This window comes from Helianthus annuus, chromosome 11 (genome assembly GCF_002127325.2).
Source record: "Helianthus annuus cultivar XRQ/B chromosome 11, HanXRQr2.0-SUNRISE, whole genome shotgun sequence".
In the NCBI taxonomy this organism is placed as follows: domain Eukaryota; kingdom Viridiplantae; phylum Streptophyta; class Magnoliopsida; order Asterales; family Asteraceae; genus Helianthus; species Helianthus annuus.
Window position 1 is genome coordinate 10,270,115 of NC_035443.2, and position 19,736 is coordinate 10,289,850.

Below are 19,736 nucleotides of genomic sequence, written 5' to 3' on the forward strand. Positions count from 1 at the left end.
CTTGTTAGAAAAGGAAAAAAAATAATTTAGAGAAAATTATGGATTCCTCAAGATCATCTCCATAGTTACCAAAAGTCTTTCCTTTTATTCGTTCTTGTAAAGCCTATAAATAAAGGCTAGTTTTTATGTTTTTTGTATGCAAGAATCAAATCAATAAAATTCAGTTCTTTTTTATTATCTTTCTCATCTCTCTCTGATTATCATTGACAACATGGTATCAGAGCAGAGTTATGATCCGTGAAAACTCTGTTCTTCAATCTCAAACCAAAACCAAAATCGTTCAACCAAAATCAACTTCAAATCTGACCTGATTCCACTGTTCCGACAAATTAGTTCACCGTCTTCGTTCATCAGTTCTGTCGTCAAACCGGTTCGCCCAAAACCCCCCAACGAACCATTCCAGTCCGACGAACAGTCCCCACGAAGACCCTGTATTCTTTGTCAACTCCGAACCAGAAAAAAACCAAAATCAAATCAAAACCTAAACCCCGAAATCGAACCTGAAACCCCGCTGAACTTCGCCGTCACCGCATCCACTGCCGCCGCTGAAAACCCTAAAATTCGTCACCGCCGCTGCGTTCATTTCTGCCAGCAAACCCTAAAACTCGCCGCCGCGTTCATCTGTGCCGAAGAAGATACCCAGTTCTAAGGGGAAGAAGAAAGAAGGGAAGGAAAAAGGTTGTTAAAGGACCAGATTCAAGTGTTAAGAAGGAAGAGAAAGAAAAGAAAGTGTACGATTTGCCTAGTCAAAAGCGTGATCCCCCAGAAGAGAGAGACCCGTTAAGGATTTTCTATGAAAGCTTATACTCACAAATACCAACTAGTGAGATGGCTGCAATCTGGATGATGGAATCTGGTTTGCTTCACAAAGATGTGGCGAAGAAGTTATTTGAGGCAAAACGCAAGAAAGCTCAACAACAAAAACTTGGGTTACCGATGAAGACGATTGTTAATGTGATGAAACACTTCATCGGTTACAGTCAAGAGAAAGGATGTTGGAAATTGTGGCAAAGTCAAAAAGGCGAAGGGTTCCTTTTTTGAATAAAAGAAAATATTAAAAAAAAGAAAGAAAAAAAAGTAACGTTTCCGCTCAAAAAAAAATCAAAGCTCAAAAAAGGAATCAGAGCTCAAAAAAATCCGCTCAAAAAAAAAAAATCAAAACCTCAAAATCAAAAAAAAAAAAAAAAACCAAACCCAAAACCAAAAAATCCAAAACCAAAAAAAACAAACCAAAACAAAATCAAAACCCAAACAAATGCCAAGACCCAAATGGCCAAGTTGAATTTTTTCAACTTGAGGGGAAACCAAAACTCAAAATTGGTTGCCATGTCGAAAGACGGTAGCATCAATCAAACCAAAAGTTACCATGTCTAAAGGCGGTAACTCAATAGCCAAACCAAAAACCAAACATAATCAAAACCCAAAATCAAAACCAATCCAAGTTGAATCATGGCAATCCCACAATTCAATTTGAGGGGGAGTGTTAGAAAAGGAAAAAAAATAATTTAGAGAAAATTATGGATTCCTCAAGATCATCTCCATAGTTACCAAAAGTCTTTCCTTTTATTCGTTCTTGTAAAGCCTATAAATAAAGACTAGTTTTTATGTTTTTTGTATGCAAGAATCAAATCAATAAAATTCAGTTCTTTTTTATTATCTTTCTCATCTCTCTCGGATTATCATTGATAACACTGCTCCCTTATATTAACCAGATATTTCCACATTCCGAGTCGCTTAACAGGATCTCTTTCTAGACTACTAACATCCACTTCATTGATGTTAGTCGGATTTTGAGGAATATCATGATGCTCTTGTTGAATGTTTTGATTCGCTTCGTTAACCGGTTCATTATTCGCTTCATTAACCGGTTCGCTTGTTGAAGTTTTTTGACGTTTAATCTCTTTGTTTCCATCTACAATTCTCTCTACTTGTTCTTTGTTCTTTCCTTTGAAAAAAGAAGTTATGCTTTTATACTTCCCCATAGCATAATCTAATAACACAACAAGTTAACAAATCACCCTAAATTTCAAACTCTAATTCTATCTATATCAAATCACAATAAGATTAAACAAATAAAATTAGACATAGTTACAGAAAGATTCAACAAGTTTAGGGCAAAAATTCGGACCAATTTCAACTCTAATTTAAACCTAAATCACATAAATTGCAGCCTTAAATTAAACCTAAAGATAAAATAATGATTTGGGCTATATAATATACCTAATTTTTTTTATAAAACTGGGGGGTCGAAAACGTATATACTTACAAAATTCTATACGAAACGTACATACATAACACTCCTTGGGGAGTCGCCCCCCCCCCTAATCTTGCGCCTCTGCTATTCGGTGTCGGCCTCGTAAAAAAGATCTTCATGTTACATTTGAACATTATTACCGGGTAAATTTGTTTACAGAGACATTAGACAAACAACTACATGAACTGGATAGTAGATTCAATGAGCAAGCGATACAGTTGTTATCTCTTAGTGCGACTTTATGTTCAAAAAAAGATTAATATTGATGAAATTGTTTTTCTTGTTGAGAAATATTATCCTAAAGATTTTACTGAGCAAAAGAGGAATCAATTACGTAGTCAATTGGATAATTTTCAAGTTAAGAATAAATAATCCCAAGCAAAGTGGGGTATCAACTCTTTTTGATCTTTGCAAAACTCTTGTGGAATGTCAGAAAAATAACATCTACAAATTGGTTGAAAGAGTGTGTCGGCTAATCTTGACACTTCCAGTTTCGACTGCAACAACGGAAAGAGGATTTTCAGCAATGAAAATATTTAAGAATCATCTTCGCAATAAGATGTCAGTTCGGTATCTAGCAAACAATATGGTGATTTACATAGAAAAGGAGATTGCTGTGAACTTTGATTCGGAGTCCATAATTGAAGAATTCAAAAATCTTAAAGGAAGACGGGCAGAGCTATAATTCTTCATCCAGGAGAACCGGGTACCCATCTTCCTCGCTCCTTTTTAATGTTTTGGTGTCTTTGTTTATTTGTTTGTTAAACAATGTTTACGTTTTAATGTTTGACCCGACCCGATCCGAATCAAATCACCGACGTCCGACCCGAACATATCACCTCGAAACAACGCTATAGAAAATTTTTTTAGGTCCGGTACCTTCCGACCCCTGGTGGAAATTTTCATGGCTTGCCACTGCTAAGAGGCACTTTTTTCGAGTTCGGACAGGTTATCTCAATTCTCGCCCTATGTTTGTTCCAAATTATTTCTTGGACTATTTAAATACTTCCAAAAGTTTTAAATATTATAAAGTTTACCTGGAGATCAAGATGTGCTAAAATGGGAACAAAATCTCCCAAATTGAAGGTGCCAGTGACTTCTGAAGCCTCATGTGTGAGATTAAATATATAAAATGTAATATTTAATCTTGTAGCCTATATAATCATTTATATTATATTAGATCAAAATATATTTATTAACCTATTAATAATTAGTTGGTAATTGTTGATGGACCATATTACCCTTATTAACTAATTGGGTTTCCTCCTGGGTGTATAAATAAGGGGCTTATTAGAGAGTTAAAGGGTTACACAGTTACACACATTACACAATCACAACCCTCATTAACATCAAGAATTCGTGACTCTCTCCCCTAACCGAAATTACCCTACTTCGGTTTCATCACCATCATAACTTACACCCTAAGGAGGAACCAGATCATCCTGACAATCATGTCGAACTCAATGGCTGCATCTCTGACTGGATTCTCTGCTGGCCTGTCTGCTGTAACAGGTATTATTCATGTTTTCCATTATGTTTAAACAGAACTGATCCAACATGTGGTATCAGAGCATATGTTGATAAACCAGTTCTGTTTTCGTATCCATTATTCTTGGATCAAAATCTGGAAAACGGAAGTTTTTTAAGCCTTAAAATCAAAAACTGTTTTCGGGTTGTTTGTGACCGAAATCCCTGTTTTCGGAAACTGTTAATTGATAAACCGACTCGAAATTATAAAGATTAAACTTATTATCACGAAATCCCTTACAAAACCATTAAAATCAGGTTTCGGATTTCCAGATTATGTTCTTATTTTGTTAGGGTTCATCATAATGTTCTAAGAAAACTCGAAAATTCCCTAAGATTTGGAATATAATTTAGATTAGTGGGTGTTTTTCCTGTTTTTGATCTTATTTTTATCTAATAAAATTCCGAAAACTGTTAAAGAGATATCAGTTATTATTTTCGAAATATTTTGATAAGTTTAGATCAGCATTAAAACAGGAAACATTATCCCACAATCCCTTAAATTTCGAGGTTTCAGTTATTATCACAAAACAGCTGTTAACGAGGTTGCTACTCGCAACCATGAGGTTGCTACTCGCAACCATGAGGTTGCTACTCGCAACCATGAGGTTGCTACTCGCAACCATAACGTGATTTATCGCAACCAGGAGGTTGCTACTCGCAACCATAACGTGATTGATCGAAACCATGAGGTTGCTACTCGCAACCATGAGGTTGCTACTCGCAACCATAAGGTTGCGACTCGCAACCATAAAATGATTAGTCGAGACTAAGGTTGCGACTCGAGACCATGACTCGAAATCTCAAAACTTAAGCTGTTTAAAAGTTCGATCCGCGCTAACAGGTGGTTTGCTATTAAATACTTGGTTTTGTTAATACTTAATTCATTAATCAGAATCAGATAATTTTACAAAACCAAAATAGCTTTACTTGAATGAGCTTCTGATGTATTAATTCTGGCCAAAGCTGATTTAATACATCTATTTATTGTTCAAGTATTATAAAAGGCTATGTTAAGCATGCATTACAAACCTGAAATGTCTTAATTCTGGCCAAAGCTGATTTAATTCATTTATGTTTAGCATGCTTGACAAGTGCATAACTAAAGTGATTGTCTCATTTCTGGCCAAAGCTGATTTGTCACGATTGCTTTGCACACATACTTAAAATGATTACACTTCTGGCCAAAGCTGATTTGTCTTCGTTTAAGTAGAATTTTTACTAAGTCTATTATTTTGATGTTAGTAATAGACATTATCACAGCTTCATAATTAAAATGGTCATTATTTATGCCTGCCTTAGTGTAACAAGCCCATTAGATCACATTAGGATTTTTTCTTTTGTATCATAACTTGCTCATCTTATTTCCACTACCAGCACCCAATTGCGGGATTCCACCTTTGACTGGTGATAACTTTGCTGAATGGAAGGATGCTCTCATGCTTACTCTAGGATTGCTAGACTTTGACTATGCTCTAAGAGAGAATAAGCCAGCGGACCTTACCGCCACCAGTACTGCTGCTGAGCAGATAGTCCATGATAAATGGACTAGGTGTAATCGCATGTCTCTCATGTTCATGAAGCAATCCATTCATAACTCAATCAGAGGGGCCATTCCTGATTCTGAAAATGCTAAAACCTATCTGGCTTCTGTGGAGGATCAATTCAAGGGAACATCAAAAGCACACGCTAGCACACTTATCCTCAAGCTGGTGACAACTAAGTATGATGGGAGGAGCGGCATTCGCGAACACATCATGATGATGCATGATATGGCCAATAAGCTGAAGGGCCTAGAGATGGAAATCAGTGATGGTTTTCTCGTTCACTTCATCATCACTTCGCTTCCTTCGTCCTATGAAGCTTTCAAGATCAATTACAACACTCAGAAGGACAAATGGACGATGAGTGAGCTGATCGCTATGTGCGTGCAGGAGGAAGAGCGTATGAAGATGGATCGCACTACTGATGTTGCTAACTTCACCACTTCCAGCTCAAAGAAGAGGAAGAACTCTTATCATAGAAAGGATGCTTCTAAGGTTCAAAAGCCAAATCCTAATACAAGTGCACCTTCCAGCTCTAAGAACTCCTTAGGCAAACCCTATTGCAAGTTCTGTAAGAAAACAGGACATAAGCAAAAGGAATGCCCTGACTTTAAGGAGTGGCTGGCTAAGAAAGGTAACGATTTTTTCATGATACTTGAGTCCTTTAATTTAAATGTTCCTGCTAATTCTTGGTGGTTTGATTCTGGTTCTATGGTTCATGTAACCAATTCACTTCAGGGATTCCTTACAATCCGGAAGCTGGGAAGAAACCAAAGAACACTTAAAGTTGGGGATGATCGGGAATTAGAAGTGAAGGCCATAGGAACATTACAACTATTTTTGAAAACTGGTTTATGTATTAAACTTTATGATACCTTATATGTTCCTGAGGTAACTCGGAACCTTGTATCAGGACCAAAGTTAGACATGGACGGTTTTGTCGTTTCTCATGGTCATCGCAAACTCTCTATTCTCTATGATTCCGTTGTTTATGGTACTGGCATTCTGGATGGTGGTCTCTATAGATTAGAACTAGATGATAATTTTTCCAAATCTTTGTTGTCATATAATATTAATGAATCACTCACAAAGATGGAAAAGAAACAAATTCGAGACTTAGAGACTTCATCTATGTTGTGGCATCAACGTTTAGGCCACATCTCAAGAGAACGATTAAATCGTCTCGTAAAGGATGAAGTCTTACCTCCTCTCGATTTCACCGATTTTGGAACATGTGTCAAATGTCTTAAAGGCAAAATGACATCAGCGAATAAGAAAGGTGCCACTAGGAGCTCTAATTTATTAGAACTCATTCACACTGACATTAGTGGTCCCTATCAAATCGCTGGCATCACAGGACATACTTCATTTATCACTTTCATTGATGATTATTCTCGTTACATGTACTTGTATCTTATAAAGGAAAAGTCTGAATCTCTTACAACTTTTAAAGATTATAAAGCTGAAGTTGAAAAGCAATTAGATCGTCAAATTAAAGTTGTGAGATCAGACAGAGGCGGTGAATATTATGGAAGACATACTGATGTGGGTCAAGCTCCTGGTCCATTTTATGAGTTTTGTAAGGGCCAGGGGATTGTGAACCAATACACCATGCCTGGTACACCTCAGCAGAATGGTGTCGCTGAACGAAGAAATCGTACCCTTATGAACATGGTGCGCAGTATGTTAGCCAACACTAATTTACCATTATTCCTCTGGACTGAAGCATTAAAAGCAGCTGTTCATATACTCAATAGAGTTCCTTCTAAGTCTGTCCCTAAAACTCCTTATGAACTTTGGACAGGAAGGAAACTGAGTCTTAAATATATGAAAGTATGGGGCTGCATTGCTGAAGCAAAATTATATAATCCTTTCCTAAGGAAACTTGACCCTAAAACAGTTACCTGCTTCTTTATCGGGTATCCTGATCATTCAAAGGGTTATCGTTTCTATTGTCCTTCCCATGTCACCCGTATTGTTGAAACCAAGCGTGCCGCGTTCCTGGAGGATTTCAAGGTCAGTGGGAGCAGTACTAACCCTTATGAAGAATTGCAAGAAGTACAAGACGCGGGGGGGAGAGACTCGTCGCTTACCATTACTCCGTTTACTCCTCTTGTACCACATGCAACTGCACCTGAAGCCACTGCACAAACTCCAACTCCACAACCAGAACTCATTATACCTCATAACGAAGGCACATCAAACGCTCAAAACCAAGACAACGCTCAACCCGAAAATCAGCTCAGGAGGTCATCTAGGCAAAAACGGCCTACTAATTGGGATGATTATATTACCTACCTGACTGAAATGGATGCTGGAAAGCTCAATGATCCTATCTCTTATAATGAAGCCATTAGCAGTGATCAGTCTTCTGAATGGAACAAAGCAATGATTGATGAGCTTGAATCCATGAAGAAAAATGACGTTTGGGATTTGGTAGAATTACCCAACGGTGTAAAACCTGTAGGTTGTAAATGGGTGTTCAAAACAAAACTGGATCCGAATGGGAACGTTGAACGCTATAAAGCGAGATTGGTTGCAAAGGGCTACACTCAGAAAGAGGGAATTGATTATCAAGAGACGTTTTCACCTGTCTCTCGTAAAGATTCATTAAGGATCGTTATGGCCCTAGTAGCTCATTTTGATTTAGAGCTGCATCAGATGGACGTCAAAACTGCTTTCCTTAACGGAGACTTAGACGAAGATGTTTACATGAAGCAACCTGAAGGCTTTAAACCTGAAGGTCAGGAGCATCTAGTCTGTAAGTTGAAGAAATCCATTTATGGGTTAAAACAAGCATCACGTCAATGGTATCTCAAGTTTGATGAAGTCATGAAGAGGCAAGGTTTTATGAAGAATCAAGTGGATCAATGCACCTACCTCAAGATGAGTGGGAGTAACTTTACTATACTTGTCCTTTACGTAGATGACATTCTATTGGCAAGTAATAGTTTAGACATGTTGCATGAGTCGAAGCGGTTACTCTCGCATAACTTCGACATGAAGGATCTCGGAGATGCTTCTTACGTCATTGGCATCGAAATTCACCGAGATAGACACAAAGGGATCTTAGGATTGTCTCAAAAGACTTACATAGATCGTGTCCTTACACGTTACAACATGCAACAGTGCAAACCCTCCGTCGCTCCAGTAGTTAAGGGAGATGTTTTCGGTTCATTCCAGTGTCCGACAACAGAGGTTGAAAAGGAGCAAATGAGCCAGATACCTTACGCGTCAGTAGTCGGGAGCCTGATGTATGCTCAAGTCTGTACTCGCCCAGATATCGCTTATATTGCTGGAATGCTAGGCCGTTATCAGACTAATCCTGGCCTAGATCACTGGAAAGCAGCTAAGAAGGTCCTCAGATATCTGCAAGGGACGAAAGACTATAAACTGACTTATAGAAGAAGTGATCACTTAGAAGTGGTAGGTTATTCTGATTCTGACTTTGCCAAATGCAAAGATGACAAGAAATCCACTTCGGGCTACATCTTTATGTTAGCAGGCGGACCTATCTCATGGAAGAGTCATAAACAACAGTTAACTACAACTTCCACAATGATGGCAGAATACATTGCTGTTTACAACGCAACCTGTCATGGAATGTTGCTTAGAAATCTGATCACTGGACTCAAAATTGTTAATTCCATTTCTAGACCATTGAAGCTTTACTGTGATAACTCAGCTGCCGTTAGTTTCTCGAACAGTAACAGTTCGACTGGAGCTGGTTTATATCTCGATACAAAATACTTGTTCGTACGTGAACGAGTTGAGGAAAATAATCTTTGTATAGAGTATATTAGTACTAAAGATATGCTAGCGGATCCGATGACTAAAGGTCTCCCACCTAAAGTTTTCGAAGAACATGTATCGAATATGGGACTTACTAAAGACCTTGTTTAATGGCATATTGTACTAGCTTATGTTTTAATTAATAAAATTTCCTCAGTTTGATTTTGTATGTCTCTAACATATGTTCTGCCGGTGTAATGACATATAGACAAATATAAATACAAATCAGACGCTAAAGGGCTTATATATATTTTGATCGTAACTGTTAGGTTTTAAATTGAGGCTATAGTATGACTAATGGGGGTCCTGAGTCGAATGATGATTCAACGGCTGTATTTCTCTGCTATAGTTCTTGGTTTAAAGCTAAAATGAGTGTTAACTCCTGGCCAGGCTTACCTAATACTCATGATAAATGATTACTTGGCTAAGTGGGAGAATGTGAGATTAAATATATAAAATGTAATATTTAATCTTGTAGCCTATATAATCATTTATATTATATTAGATCAAAATATATTTATTAACCTATTAATAATTAGTTGGTAATTGTTGATGGACCATATTACCCTTATTAACTAATTGGGTTTCCTCCTGGGTGTATAAATAAGGGGCTTATTAGAGAGTTAAAGGGTTACACAGTTACACACATTACACAATCACAACCCTCATTAACATCAAGAATTCGTGACTCTCTCCCCTAACCGAAATTACCCTACTTCGGTTTCATCACCATCATAACTTACACCCTAAGGAGGAACCAGATCATCCTGACAATCATGTCGAACTCAATGGCTGCATCTCTGACTGGATTCTCTGCTGGCCTGTCTGCTGTAACAGGTATTATTCATGTTTTCCATTATGTTTAAACAGAACTGATCCAACATCATGAACAACTTTCATAAATTCAGTTGATCCTCCATAATCTTTTCTACCAAAAAGCGTCTTAAAAGTCGTCCTCCCGATCAGCTTACTCGCCATCTCAGTTAAATTAACAACCTCATTCTTCATTGAACAACCTCTAATCTCGTCTAACGTCTTGCCAATTTCCTCCCTTCGGATGTCAGCAGTCGCGTTAATTTTTGCGCAACTGAAAAACTCCATTGCGCATAATTTCCTAAGGGCGCGCCAATGCGAACCATATTCTGTATACGCCATTCCCTTGATTCCATAAGACAAATATTTTGCTACTTGGAGTTTTGGACGGGACGAAACATCGGCATCATGGTCTCCAAGAAAGAGCTTGGCAGCATCAGGCGATGAGAGTACAATGGATTCTACGTTGCCTAAGCGGATAGACATGATCGAACCATGCTTCTTGGATAGTTTGTGGAGGGCGCGATGGGGGAGCTTTCCTAGTAAGTGGAGGCTTCCAATAACAGGCAATGGTTTAGGACCCGGTGGTAGTTTGTTGCCATGGGGGCGTTCGTTGGTGTAGCGTTTCCATAACCATATTCCGACGATGAGGATGATGAAGATCAAGAATAAGGGCAGGTTAAACGAATACATTGCTGCATCAGGTGTTTTGGTTTGTTTTGCAAAAGAAATGCCTAGTGAGTTACATTATGAGTTATGACAATCTTCTTTGATAAAAAATGTGGAATAGTACTGGCCACGCCTAGTGTGACGTTTTATAAGCATAATTTATGTGCTGTATTGATTTGAATTTATGGTACTATATGCATATAATTCAATGAAAATTGAATAAGGAATTGATTTAGCCAGCCAAAGGTCAAGTTAGGGATGGCTAGCAATTGTTGAAATTACTCTTTCATTCTTCATGGTGGTCCATCTATCTTTTTTCTTAACGGCAAGAAATGACGTGTCAACCATCGTGACACCGGGTGATGTGGTCAAGGTCGACTACTCGACCGCCACTAGCCACTTGGCTCTCCGAGATGCGCGGAAACCTGACCTCCACCCGCCCGAAGGCACGACAGTGGAATAATCGGAAAAACCTCGCCTCTCATCCAAGACGAACCGGCGCCACCCGTATTCGCCTTCACCTGGATGCCGCAGAAAATAATGGGGACTAGGGCTGCAAACGAACCAAACGTTCGGCAAACAGTTCGTGAACGTTCGGCGAGAAGTTCATTTGTGTTCGTTCGTTTATTAAACAAACGAACACGAACAAGAAATTTCGTTCGTTTAGTTAAATGAACAAACATGACCAGAGGTCACGTTCAATCGTTTATGTTCGTGAACGTTTGCTAACGTGTTCGGTAGTTCATTATTTTTTTAGTTTTTATATTTTATTTAAATACTTTAAAATTTTGACAAATAAAATATGTAATAAGTGTCAATGAATTATATCTTCTAATCATAAACTCTTGTTTGTGTTCGTTTGTTTCCATTTGTGTTCATCAACGTTCATTTTCGTTTGTTGCTTAAAATTAACAAACAAACACGAAAAAGTTCATTTCCTTATCAAACGAACACGAACATAATATCTCGTTCGGTAAGTGTTCATGAACACATATATATATTAACAAAAGAACACGAACAAGGTATTGTTCATGTTCGTTCAGTTCCTTCAGTTCGTTTGCAGCTCTAATGGGGAGAGTGAGAGTCAAACCTGAGTCATAAGGAAAACCAAATTTTTCTCCAAGCACTCCACCACTACCTCATTTATTTATCTTTCTTCTCTATCTCTCATCACAAAAGCCATTAATTATTTAAAACTGATTGTAATAAGTTGGTGAATTGACTTATGTACATCGACAATGCCTATGGTAAAAAATATGAATCAGTTGAGTCTAATTTGGCACTAGTGTGGAGAAGGGTTACAATGTAGTAAGAAAAGTATTGAGGGTATGTACATTCTGCCCTAAGCAGGGGCGGACCTATAGTCTAATGAAGGGGATAACCACCTTCTTTAAATAAACCTTTTTTTAATGTTATACTTGTAGATCATGATTTTCACTTTTTACGGCTTTAACCTGTTTTAGAAAATCTTTTTTCGCTTTGCCATAGACTTGCAAAGTGTCACTGGACGAAAGAGGAATGCGGATAAACTTTTCAAAACAAATGACTTCGAGAACGACCTTGGTAAGCAAATCCATGTCTACTATGATTTCAAAGTTATCCAATTGCATGAGTATGAGCCATATTCCGATGAACTACGCGTACTGCACTGATGACGAAATGGGAAGCAGACAGGTAAACGGTGACTGTCTCCCCAGTTACCGGAGCGATCAAGGTCGGGAGTGATTCCAAACAAACTTTCAATTCTTGAAAAGCCGCATCAGCTTCAGTCGTCCATTCGATCTGCCCTTTCCCGATACTCTTCTTTAAGACATTCATGAAAGTTATGGTACGATCTGCGGCTTTGGAGATGAAGCGGTGTAGACCAGCTTCCCGTTTAATGACTGTATTTCTTTCACGGTCTTCGGAGGTTGCATCTTGATTACGGCCTGCACTTTGTCCGGATGAGTTTTAAAAAGCTTTATCCATCACTGATAGGTTGCTCCGGCGTTTTTTAAGCCGAATGGCATCTTTGTGTAGCAAAACAACCCTTCATTCATTCGTCATGAAATACAAGTTTTCATATGGTTAATGTATCACACAACGTTTGGACTAATCCATTCGATGTCGCAATGTACCCGCGCCGCGCACGGGTAATATGTGATAGAATCAAAGATAATTCCACAAATCAAGCAAATGATTGAGCCAAGGCAATCATGTAAATCAAGCCATCTGTTTATATTGTTGATTTATGTAATTTATTGTATTTCCTTTTATTGGTGTATAATCCCATTATATATATTGATATACAAATCTCTCAAAAATCAAGAGAGAATTTCATATTTACATGGTATCACCAGTACGATCCATCCCCTCTCTTTTCTAAACCCCATTTTTCTTGTTGCTTTTTCTCATGGCCTCCTCCTAGAGGTGTACAAAAAAACTGGTTTTAGAATCGAAACCGGAAAAAAAACCGAAACTGGTTTTTTTTTTAACCGGTTTTTTTTTACCGCCGGTTTTTATACCGGTTACTATTCTTGATTTCAAAAACCGGTTATTAACCGAACCGGTTATTAAAAAACCGGTTAAAACCGGAAAAAAACCGGTTTTTTTGGGAAAAACCGGTTAAAAACCGGTCCCAACCGGTTATACCGGTTATTGTTTTGGACCTCAAAAACCGGTTAGTAACCGGAACCGGTTATTAAACAAACCGGTTTTTATTTTGGGTGAAAAAACCGGTTTTTTTTTTTAACCGGTTTTTTAAAAACCGATTAACCGATTTGTACACCTCTACCTCCTCCTCATCTGTCAATCCCGATGGCACCCTAACCATGTCCACTGTTCTTCATATGATAACCCTAAAACTCTCTCCCTCCAATTACCTGTATTGGAAAAATCAAATCCTGGATGAGTTTTTAAAAGCTTTATCCATCACTGATAGGTTGCTCCGGCGTTTTTTAAGCCGAATGGCATCTTTGTGTAGCAAAACAACCCTTCATTCGTCATGAAATACAAGTTTTCATATGGTTAATGTATCACACAACGTTTGGACTAATCCATTCGATGTCGCAATGTACCCGCGCCGCGCACGGGTAATATGTGATAGAATCAAAGATAATTCCACAAATCAAGCAAATGATTGAGCCAAGGCAATCACGTAAATCAAGCCATCTGTTTATATTGTTGATTTATGTAATTTATTGTATTTCCTTTTATTGGTGTATAATCCCATTATATATATTGATATACAAATCTCTCAAAAATCAAGAGAGAATTTCATATTTACATGGTATCACCAGTACGATCCATCCCCTCTCTTTTCTAAACCCCATTTTTCTTGTTGTTTTTTCTCATGGCCTCCTCCTCATCTGTCAATCCCGATGGCACCCTAACCATGTCCACTGTTCTTCATATGATAACCCTAAAACTCTCTCCCTCCAATTACCTGTATTGGAAAAATCAAATCCTCCCTCTCCTCACCTATCAGAAGCTAGCAGGACATGTTGACGGTTCTGTTACTCCACCCGCTGGCACTCTTTCTAAAGATGGCAAAGAAGAACCGAACCCAGACTATGCCAACTGGGTCGATGCTGACCAACGTGCAATTTTAATTCTCAATTCCTCTCTCACTGAAGATGTTATCCCTGAAGTATTAGGGTTAACAAGTGCTCGCCGAATCTGGCTGGCACTTGAATCCGCCTACAGCAGCACCTCTATTGAACGCACGCACCTTCTACGTGACAGCCTACGCCAGTTAACAAAGGGTTCGGCTTCAGTTACTGAGTTTGGACGAAAGTTCAAGATTGTTTGTGATCAACTGGCTGCCATCGGTCAGCCTGTGGCAGAAACCGATCAGTTTCACTGGTTCTTGTGCGGTCTTGGTCCTTCCTTTGAAAATTTCTCAACCGCCATATGTGCTGCTCACTCCTCTTATCCCTTACGTGATCTTCTTACAAAAGCAGAAGGTCATGAACAATTTTTGCAATCCCTCAACTCTCAAGCAGCCTCACCGGTTGCCTTTACGGCTCATCAACAGCGTTCCCGCGCGCCATATCGAAACTCGAGCAAACCCAAAGCTCAGTCTTTTACACGGGGCGCTCCATCCATCTCTCGTGGGCCTCGCCGACTCCCTCACTGCCAGTTGTGCAGAACTGACGGACACTATGCCAATAAGTGTTCTGACTTAGCATCTTTTGCTTCTTCCTCCACTACTCAAGCCCACTTGGCCCAGGCTTTTCAGGCTCAATGCCATGTCACCACCGATTCTCCAGATTGGGTAACAGAGTCCGGTGCTACAACTCATATGGCGAACTCCCCTGATTCACTGCATAACACCACTCCATATAATGGTAATTCTCATGTTGCTTTTGGTAATGGCAACTCTTTACCCATCTCTTATACGGGTCAATACACTTTAAACAAAAACCTTTCGTTAAATAACGTTCTTGTCATTCCCAAACTTACAAAAAATCTTTTATCCGTAAGCCAATTGACAACTGATTATCCTGTTGACGTTTTATTTTCTCAACCGTTCTTTACTATTCAGGACCGGAAAACAAGTCAACCTCTAGCTCAAGGTCGGTGTGAAAATGGGCTCTACGTGTTACGAGATGGAAATTTTGCTTTAGTTGCTTCGGTTTCTCAAAATAAAGCTTCGTTTGAATTATGGCACTCTCGTTTAGGCCATGTTGCATTTGAGACTCTTTCTTTTTTGAATAAAATTGGTTGTTTGTCTAGTACCTCTATTTTGCCTAAACCCATTACTTGTTCGCCTTGTCAGCTTGCTAAGGCTCATAAATTACCTTTCAATTTAAATGAAAAACGAGCCTTGCATCCACTAGATCTTGTTCATTGTGATTTATGGGGCCCGTCACCGATTATAAGTGTTGATGGATATCGCTACTATGCGATTTTCATAGATGATTACTCGCGGTTTACTTGGTTTTATCCTCTAAAAACCAAAAGTGCATTTTATTCCGTGTTACCAACCTTTTTACGCTTGGTTCAGACTCAATTTTCTTGCAAAGTGAAAGTGTTCCAAAGTGATGGTGGTACCGAATTTATAAACCAACATGTGCGGCACATTTTTAATGAAAATGGTACATTTCATATATTATCATGTCCGTATACTCCTTCACAAAATGGTAGAGCCGAAAGGAAGCACCGTCACATTGTTGAAACGGGTCTAGCCATGTTATTTCATGCTAATATACCGACAACTTATTGGGTTGACGCGTTTAGTTCCGCAACTTACATCGTAAACCGTTTGCCTTCGAATGTTTTAGACAACAAATCACCTTTCGAATTGCTTTACTCTTCAACACCCACATACACCAATTTTCGGGTTTTTGGTTGTCGCGTATATCCATATCTCCGGGATTATTCCCCACATAAGTTGGCACCGCGTAGTATTCCTTGCATTTTTATGGGCTACTCGGTCCAATACAAAGGCTATAAATGCCTTGATCCACAAACTTCTCGGGTGTATGTGACTCGCCATGCCCGTTTTGATGAAACCGCACTTCCTTTTAAAACCAACTCATCATCCCATAACTTGTCTACTCTCTTGCTATCAACTTACCAGGATGAATACACGCATCTTCCCCAAACCAACTCACCATCACCCACTACACCTACCACACCTTCCACTCTTAACAGAAAACCATGTGTCCTTTGCAAAGATATATCCAACACAGCTTCTACAATCCAAATCCCAACCTCACCACCACCAACCCCACCTATCATAACTTCCGCCACAACCTCCGCCTCGACTCAAACTACTTCCGCCGCTGCTTCTTCTATACCCTTCACGGCCCAGTCAGACTCCTCCGATTCGGTCCAGTCAACTTCACCCATCATAACCCAGCCTAATTCTCCCAACTCAGCCGAAACCACATCTCACACTACAACCTCAAATACCACATCCTCTCATCCAATGGTAACCCGTTCAAAAGCCGGTATTTACAAACCCAAGCATCAACCGGACTTTGCTCATATAGCCCATCAAGCACTTCACACTGCCTTACATGCGGCAGTTGAACCTAAAGGTTTCAAGAGTGCATCTAAACATCCTCATTGGGTACAAGCCATGCAAGATGAAATTCGCGCGTTACAAAACAACAACACCTGGTCCTTGGTTCCTAGACCAACCTCTGCCAATGTAGTTGGTTCAAAATGGGTTTTTCAAACGAAATATCGGTCCGATGGTTCCATTGATCGTCACAAAGCCCGTCTCGTGGCACAAGGTTTTACACAAATTCCGGGCATTGATTTCACATACACCTTTAGCCCCGTGGTCAAAGCCTCAACGGTTCGTATTGTTTTGTCCTTGGCCGCACAAATAATTGGCATCTTCATCAATTGGACGTTAACAATGCGTTTTTAAATGGTCACTTAACCGAAACTGTTTATATGGAACAACCTAAGGGTTTTGTCGATTCGGCTTTTCCCACTCATGTTTGTAAATTAAACAAGGCTCTCTACGGTTTAAAACAAGCTCCGCGAGCATGGTTTCACCGGCTTAGCTCATTCCTTGTTACTTACGGGTTTACATGTAGTCGGGCCGATACCTCCCTATTTGTTTTTCGGAAAGATGACTGCCTTATGTATCTTCTTGTGTACGTCGACGATCTAATCTTAACAGGCAATAAACCCATAATGCTCACAAACTTCATTACTCGTCTTCATAATGAATTTGCAATCAAAGACCTGGGATCCTTGAATTATTTTCTGGGTCTTGAAGTTGTTCATACGGATGATGGCCTGTTTCTTAGTCAATGTAAGTATGCTCACGACATACTTTCCCGAGCCGGTCTTCTTGAAACCAAACTCGTACCTACTCCTCTAGCCACCACCGATACATTTGTGTCCACGGGTTCTCCTTTTTCTGACCCAACTCTCTATCGTTCTCTTGTTGGCGCGTTACAGTATTTGACTATCACTAGGCCCGACCACTCTTATGCTGTGAACCAAGCTAGTCAGTTTCTGCATGCTCCAACCGATCAACATTTTCAATCTGTGAAACGTATCCTTCGGTATGTTAAGGGTACAATGTCGTATGGTCTCATCTTTAAACGTTCGAAACGTACTACTATTTTGGGCTATTCTGATGCGGACTGGGCTCAGTGTATTGAAACACGTCGATCCACTTATGGTTATTCTATCTTTTTAGGAGGTAACCTCGTTTCTTGGAGTGCCAAGAAGCAACCCACCGTCTCACGTTCCAGCTGTGAATCAGAATATCGAGCAATGGCTAACACGGCAGCAGAAATCATCTGGGTTACTCACCTGTTACGGGAGTTACATGCGTTACCATCCGATCGACCAACGTTGCTTTGCGATAATCGTAGTGCATTATTCATGACTCAAAACCCCGTTTCTCACAAACGGGCCAAACACATCGATTTAGACTACCATTTTGTTTGGGAATTGGTTATGTCTGGTAAGCTCTACACGCGGTTTGTACCCACCAAGCTTCAACTAGCGGATATCTTCACCAAAAGTTTGCCACGCTCTCAATTTCAGCATTTTCGAACGTTGCTTCGTGTAGGTTCGCTACCGTTTCGCTTGCGGGGGGATGATAGAATCAAAGATAATTCCACAAATCAAGCAAATGACTGAGCCAAGGCAATCACGTAAATCAAGCCATCTGTTTATATTGTTGATTTATGTAATTTATTGTATTTCCTTTTATTGGTGTATAATCCCATTATATATATTGATATACAAATCTCTCAAAAATCAAGAGAGAATTTCATATTTACAATATGACTAGTTTTTCTAAAAGATCACCGGTTAATACTTTCCTTTTTAAAATTATAATATTTTTGGTTAAATTATGGTGTTTCTAATTGAATTCTGCACTTTCTGGTTAAATTTCGAGATTGAAAGGCCGAAGTTTGGTGTAAAACTTCTTAGGGGCGCTGTTAGTCGGGATGCGGGTTTCATCTTTGGCCGTGAAAGGGCATCTTGTGAAGTGGATCTGATGAGCTTTCTTCTACATGAGGGACCCTCTATGCGAGCTCCTCTTGTTACACTTGTGTATCGGTGTTGTTAAGTTGATGTTCATCCTTAGAACAATTAGGCCGGTGATTATAGAGTGGTGCTTGTGTGATGGGCGAGGAATACAACAATTAGGCTGGTGATTGTAATGGTGTGCATAGAATAGTTCGATTTGGTTTTGAGCCATAACAATAACAAAAAACAAAATTTTCAATTCGGTTCAGTTTTGAACCGCCCTATGAACCAAGAAAAAAATAAAACTAAACACACCAAAGGGTCCATCGGCACAACTAAACAAAGCCGCTAAGAAACTTTATTAAGTTACTCTTCTCTATTTATAAGGTTTTCTTTTACATTATTTCTTTAGGCAAGCGATGTGGGACAAAATGTGTTTGAGAGTTCCAGCTTTATAAACCTCTCATATATAGGTTAAGTAATTTTAAGATGCTAAACTCACTTAAGTGTCTCAAAATCATGGTAAAACCTAGTTTTGTTAAAATTCTGTATTGATATTTTTGGTACAGATACTATATATACTAATCCCATCCTTGGTACTCACTATCAATTTAGTCCATTATTTAGGCGTGGAACACCCCCTAGGGCGTGAGTGGGGCCTTTTGGATGGAAAGGTAGGGCTAGTCACGGGCGTTGGGGGCATCTCTCACACACAAACCTTTTTTTATTTACTGTTTCACCCAATTACAATCAACCACAACACACTCATATTCTTTTAGTTTTTTTTTACCTTTTTAAAGTGGTTAGTGAATCGATTAACACCCTAGCGAAAACGGTAAGTGAAAACAATCATGCTTACATGACAGCGACGTGACACTGCCCTATGAGCGGATAATCCTTATACCCGTCTTATGTAGGGGTGTTCATCGAATCGAATATCGAATTTTCGAATTATTCGAATAATTTTTATTTTCCCTTGAATTCGTATTCGATTCGAATTCGATTAAAAATTCAAATTCGAATCGAATTCGAATAAATTTGATTTAGTTTAGATTCTTTAAAAAGATGTAAAAACTATCAAAATGAAACTTAAATTTTAAAGCAACCATAAAGCATGAAATCATATTAAAACAGTTCCAAATAAAGTATCATAAATCTAAAATTCAAAACGAGAAGTCAGGAATAACCACTCCACATTACAC

At 39.0% G+C, this 19,736-nt stretch overlaps 3 protein-coding genes across 3 annotated transcripts; 2 read left to right on the forward strand and 1 right to left on the reverse strand.

The window, feature by feature from the left end:
- Positions 1–558: 558 nt before the first annotated feature.
- On the forward strand, positions 559–1,053 carry LOC118483965 (the record flags this gene model as incomplete). Its single annotated transcript, XM_035979787.1, has 1 exon — positions 559–1,053. A coding segment is annotated over one exon (483 nt), but the record flags the coding sequence as incomplete, so codon positions are not given.
- Positions 1,054–1,679: 626 nt separating this feature from the next.
- On the reverse strand, positions 1,680–10,623 carry LOC110887734 (cytochrome P450 CYP736A12). Its single transcript, XM_022135306.1, has 2 exons — positions 10,089–10,623; positions 1,680–1,990 (listed from the first exon to the last, which is right to left on the reverse strand). The coding sequence occupies exons 1-2, from the start codon at positions 10,621–10,623 to the stop codon at positions 1,680–1,682; spliced, it is 846 nt and encodes a 281-aa protein (XP_021990998.1).
- Positions 10,624–16,989: 6,366 nt separating this feature from the next.
- LOC110887735 (uncharacterized mitochondrial protein AtMg00810-like) lies at positions 16,990–18,198 on the forward strand. Its single transcript, XM_022135307.1, has one exon. The coding sequence runs from the start codon at positions 16,990–16,992 to the stop codon at positions 18,196–18,198; it is 1,209 nt and encodes a 402-aa protein (XP_021990999.1).
- The last annotated feature ends 1,538 nt before the right edge of the window (positions 18,199–19,736 follow it).